Raw genomic sequence first — 6,000 nt, 5'->3', positions numbered from 1 at the left:
GCATTTTTCTAGATCACAGAAGGTTAGTAAGAAAATCTACACGCTCAGGTGTAAAGTAAAACTTCCTTTCCCCTACAAAAATATCTGAAGTAATTCTCTGGAGAAATGTATCGTCTATACATCACTCGTAAGGAGTTAAAGAAGCTGATAGAGCAACTGTCCTTGCCAGTGCAACACAGATCTCAAATATGCAGCAATTGGTCACTAAGGTGCTCAGACGCAGTCTAGAGTTTCTCAGATCTCCATAGGATATGTCATTAAATCTTCTCCTCCTGCTGGGTCTGACTTCTGGGGAAAAAGCATATGGTATAAATATTACTATATTTGGTAGTGAATACTAATGATTGCTCGGGAGGCTCATCCTTCAGTTCCTACGGCCTTTAACATCTAGCTGCTTATAAATGTGACATGCTTCAATTTGATTTAATAATCTTTTTGAATTTACAGTTCAGAATTTGCTGTGTAAAATCTATCAGTAAGATCAGAAACCCACATATATGGAGAGACACATACATTTATTTTTATAGTTATCCCAGTAACAGACTGTAAAATTAAGGCAAACAGACCAAAGCCTTTCCAAGGCACATTTCACAAAGGTGCTTATTCCTCTTAAATTAGCAGAACCTGGAAACAGATTCAATATAAACATACATACACAAACACAGACATGTAAGTTACACAGGGTAACACTTTTCTATAATGCCAGAATGGACTCTCAATGATCACATAAGAACTAAAAAACTACATACTGATTTCATATGGAGAATATTCTAATCACTGTATGAATGACAGAAGAATGTGTAGAAATTATTCTATGATCTATACAAAAACAATCAATGCACACTCTGTACTATAATAAAGTTGAGTTTCATACAGATTACATTATATGAGGCATATTAAAAAGAATTCCAAGGAAAGAATTAAGAGAGTTTTGTTAAAAACAGAATTTTATGTCATACAAAAAGTTTCACACAAAAATTGTATTGGCTCAGCAGCCTAACGTATAATATTGTGTTACACAGTATGACAGTAATATGCTTACTCAGACAGCATCCGTCATTTGGGTAATGTGACTAACACCATAAATAGTGTACAGATTTCATTTCTTAAGGCCAATAAGAAATTCTCAGAAGTTGGATATATCTGAGTCAAATGTCACCATAAACAATATGGATTCCATAACATATATTGCTATCTTTAATGTATCCACAATGGAAAAACTCCATAGTGAAAAATAGTATAAAATGTAGATTTTGTAACAAAATGCTTTGTCAAAAACTACAGTTCACATCAGAAGTTACTATCACTGGGGAGTTAAGTGATTAAAACAAATATAAATGCATATTACAAATATAAATGCATATTACAAATATTCCTTTGTTCTTCACTCACCAGGATGCAAACTGCAAGGATTTAACCTTTAAGGGTTAAAGAGTTTAATCCATGTCAACGTCTGATCTTCTGAAGGCGATAAAGAACAGTCTGTCTAGCGATACCCAACAGAACATCACTTTGTCAAGCCACAAAGCGCCCAAAAGCTTGTCAAGTAAGTTACCAGAAACCTCTTTGTGGTTAGAACTCAGCTCCTTCCTGCTTGACCTATTATTTGATATTTGACCGCTTGGTTGCAAGACACTTGCTCTTTCTAGCTGAAATGTCACTGGGGCATCTTGTCAGCTCCCCGACATCTCGCCCTGACATACAATTTTACTTCTGTGTGCTACAAGGCAGAAAATGCAGGGCAATGGCCTTGTTTTAAATTCTGTCAGCATCTAAGATGGGCGTCACTCTTGGGTCCTACCAACAACAAAAACAAAAACGGAGTCTATTTTGAAGGTCAAAACGGTCATTACCTGGAATTTTTTTAGTTTGTACTAAATAGATTACCTGCTCTACTAGTGTGGGAACTGTCCTTATAAAGTGCCTAAACATACCACAGAAATTCCCCCAGTACAATTGCTCTACTTTCTTATCACACGCAGACTTGATAAAAGGATGAGTTTTCAATGCCTGCAGGGACCAGATTCAGCAGTTAACTTAACTTGTTCAAATGGGCAAGTGGTATCATGTAGCTTTACAAGGAGCAACCTGACCTTCTCACATTGACCAGGAGTGACATTATTGTGCAGGAGGAGAAGCAGTCACATCATTTCTGTTTTGCACAACCTGCTTAAAGTTTGCAACTAAATGCTTGTCTTCCGTCGAGCTGACAAGAGAGAAGAGGGGCTCAGTGAACCATGGCAGGGCTGCCATGAAATGACAGGAATCATTGGCATACATTTCAAATAGCTCTCTCAATCCTATTAAAGTACTGCAGTCCTGCTTTACAACAGACAAGTATGAAACAACTTTGATAGATAGAGACTAAAATGGCTTATTGATTTTTTTAAGTCCGAGGGAAATTACCCAAAATGTGTCATTCTTTAACATTTAAAAATATGTTACATAAAAATGAGGAACTGTGATAATAAATAAAACTTAGAGAGAAAAAGTGGGTTATTTTCTTATTTGAGACAGATACCTGCACATATCAAGATATTGTACAATATTTTCAAAAATCCACTCCCACTTGTGCTGAAACAAAATTCAACTGATAAGAAAATCCCCCTTCAAACAATTTTAATTGTACTGTTAACTGTTCCTCCACTTTTGTTTCATAAAGTCATAATCCAATCTGCGCTGGTCCTTTGGCGTTAGCAGACGTGCTTGCTGGAGAGGCGTGAGATGATGCTAGGGAATGGGGTGCAGTTTTTATGAACGTCTCCTTTAAGAACGCATAGGTTGTATCAAGTTCAGCTTGCAAAGGCAAAAAACTCCCCACACCGATTGTGTCAGCGGGGAGAGCAGCTCTTGAAGGAACGGAGAGATTTGAGTGGTCCCTCGATCCTGTCTGTGACACACAAAAGGAAAAAAACACACTGAATTGAAAACTCTCAAACAGAACTAAAAACAAGGAAGTAGACTAGTAATCATTACTATATTAGGTGGGACAGAAACTGACATCTAAATAACCTATCTGATAATATGTAACTATTTTCTAAGTGGCTGGTTGTCCTATGACAAAAACTTTTCAGAAAAAACAGGAGAAACACTAAAACTTAGTATAATATTAGCATTTCAAAGAGTCAGTATACTCAGCTTTAATTCACTGCAATTTACAGAAATCAATGCTAACAGTGTTTATTTCATTATGTTTATAGCATGTGCTATGTAATATGGAAGATTAGACTGCTTAGAAAATGAACTATGGATAGCTATGTTTCTAAGCCTACCAGTAGGATTTATTCAATTGACAAATACAGCACAAAGAAATGTAAGACAATCCCAGTGACTTCTAGAAAATAATACCCTGAGATATAAAATTCTAGTGAGAAGAGCTTTTTGCCTTTACATCTAGTAATTCTACCATCCTGCTTTGATAAGGACTGTTCTAAGTACACGTACTTGGAAATTGTTATCAAAATAAGGGAGCATAACATGAAAAACAATCCCACAGATTTTACAGCATTGCTGGTACCTAGACTGAAATATCACAGGTACATGAAGTACTTGAAAACAAAACTGGCATTTTGATAGAGCTATGCATTTAAGCCTTAAGTAATGTTGGCAATCAGTAGTATTAATTTAATTTGAGTGAAGTCTTAGCAGTAAAGCAGATAAATATTATTTTATAACATTTAAAGATAATAGAAAAACAGTGATCAGTTTTATGTTAGAATTTTCCAATTTCCCAGGAAATAAATGTTGGATGATATCAAGTTTAGTCACAAGTATCACCTCTCTAAAAATCACATTCTGTACAATAGAGTTAAGAAAACACCTTTCTGGTAGACTGTCTTATAGTTTTGATAAGAAAATAATGGATAGTATAAGGGTCTGCTTTATTACATCATGTCATACAAAACTGCTTCTACATGTAGAAACAAGAAAGAAGCTATTGCTGGCTTGAGGGAAGTATTAGAAATTCAACGGTTGTATATGTTACCATTTTTGTAGATTTTTTTTAAAACTACAACTGGAGGAAAATCAATGTCTGCATCTAACACCTAGTTCAGCAATTTTCTTTGATCTCTGTTCTTTTGATTTCTTGATATTCCACTGCAAGCCTATAGCTGACGGAAATCATCTCTTTTTATGCTGGAATTTAAAAAAAAAACCAACCTAAAATGGCCACTTGCATAGCTCTATGAAGGACAAGGTTTATCTCATCCCCACTGAAGGAAAAGAACTTCCTAAAACCATGTAATGACCCCCTTTAGCAGCACTGACGAGCTTTCACTTGCAGAACCTTTTAATAGTAGGCCCAAGCATGTTCAGACCCTGAAAAAGGTGCTCCATTCACCAGGGGCTGCAGGCATAAACTCCTGTATGTGTGTTGCTATTAAAACAGCTTTTCTGGTGTTTTTCCAGCTGTGAATCTAAACTGGCAGCATTATAGCCTATCAGCTTTGCCGCTATCAATACTACACTGCCATCTTCTAACTTCTTATTCTGCCAGACCTGGGGATAAAGGAGAAGCGGGAAGAGCAGGACATGGTCCAGCCTGACTGTCTTCTTAATGAAACTTAGTGTAACAACAGCATTTGACTATAATAAAATAATGCTATTGGGCAAGGCTTCAAAGGTTTGTTTTATAATTTTAATACTGTCAAGTTATAGTATGTATTTATGGGGCATTCAAAGTGCATTGTATTTTTAAATGTAACATCTGTGTTGGTGTCACACATATCATACTTTATATGATCATTTACAATAGTCACCCAAAGAACAGTATACAAGAGTGCAGGGAATCTGTCCACACACTAAGACCAAGGAATCCAGCTGAAGGCCTGGATCCCACAACAATGTCCTACATGAGTTGAGCTGAATACCCAGAGCTCATAATAATGCCTCCCATGAATCCAACTGGAGGCCCAGAGCCCATGACACATCTCATGCAGACCTGTTTCATGTGTCTGCTGGGAAGGCCCAAAGGTCAGCGGTGGAATCTACAAAGTCTGTGCCAGTAGGATAAAGGACCTGTGCTAGCAGGCTGAGGGATCTGCACTGGAGCCAGGAAGTGATGCTCAGAAGAACCAGAGCTCCCCCAAAAGGTACCACAGCCACCCTCAGCAACAGTGAGGTCCCGAGCTCCTCCGATGATCAGGATGGCCGAGTTCCCATCAGGCAAGCCAACACAGCAAGCTTTTCCCCCTCCGGAACCAGGAAGCGATGCTCAAAGTGAGGACCAGAGCTCTTGAAAGTGAACTGAAGCCATTCTCAGTGCCAGTGAGGTCCCGAGCTCCTCGGAGGATGAAAACAGCCAAGTTCATCAGGAAAGCCAGCTTCCCACAGCCTCCCTCAGCTCCCAACAGCCTGCTTCTTCTTCTCCAGGTCTGCCTTTATGCTGTTGGCAGCAGTCCTCAGGCGGGCCTCCCACACCCAGCACCATGCTCACTCAGTTCAGCTGGGGGTTATAAGCTGACCACCAGGTATCAATTCACCACAACATGAAATGATTAAACCAAGGTAATAAATTCATCACCTCAACTACTTGACCTTTTGTGATGAGAATATTTGAGATTTGTTCTATTAATGATATTTTATATTCACCACACTGCACAATAGATTTTGTTAAAAAAACAAACGTACTATTGTAGTCAGGGTTTGCAAGGGAGACAAATTAATACAGGACACATAATTTATAGGATTCTTTTATAATATTCACCCAAAGAGTCAAATGCGAAAGAGTACAGGAGATCTGTCCACACACTAGAGACCCAAAGAACCCAGCTGAGGGCTTGGACCCATGGCAATGTTCTTCACAAGTCCAGCTGAAAACCTAGAGACCATGACAGTGCCCCCACCCCATGAGTCCACCCGGAGGCCAAGAACCCATGGCAATGTCTCATGCTAGTCTGTTTCAAGGATCTGCACTGAAAAGGCTCAAAGGTCAGTGGTGGAAGCTAGAAAGTCTGCAACAGGGAAATGAAGGATCTGTGCCAGCAGGGTGAGGGATCT

General features: G+C 38.6%; 1 protein-coding gene across 1 annotated transcript in view; it reads right to left on the bottom strand.

Annotated features, from left to right (window-relative positions):
* Positions 1-496: 496 nt before the first annotated feature.
* Ccdc171 (coiled-coil domain containing 171) overlaps positions 497-6,000 on the bottom strand; it is a gene marked incomplete at its 5' end in the record, with an annotated part of 359,501 nt that continues 353,997 nt past the window's right edge. Inside the window, 1 exon segment of the mRNA XM_013516391.1 lies at positions 497-2,890. Within this exon segment, the coding sequence (XP_013371845.1) occupies positions 2,663-2,890 (228 nt within the window). The 3' untranslated portion in view covers positions 497-2,662.

The sequence above is a fragment of the Chinchilla lanigera genome, unplaced genomic scaffold (genome assembly GCF_000276665.1).
Source record: "Chinchilla lanigera isolate Chin_1 unplaced genomic scaffold, ChiLan1.0 scaffold00033, whole genome shotgun sequence".
NCBI classification, from domain to species: domain Eukaryota; kingdom Metazoa; phylum Chordata; class Mammalia; order Rodentia; family Chinchillidae; genus Chinchilla; species Chinchilla lanigera.
The sequence above is the reverse complement of the archived record's forward strand: the minus strand, read 5'-3'. Positions and strand labels throughout refer to the sequence as shown.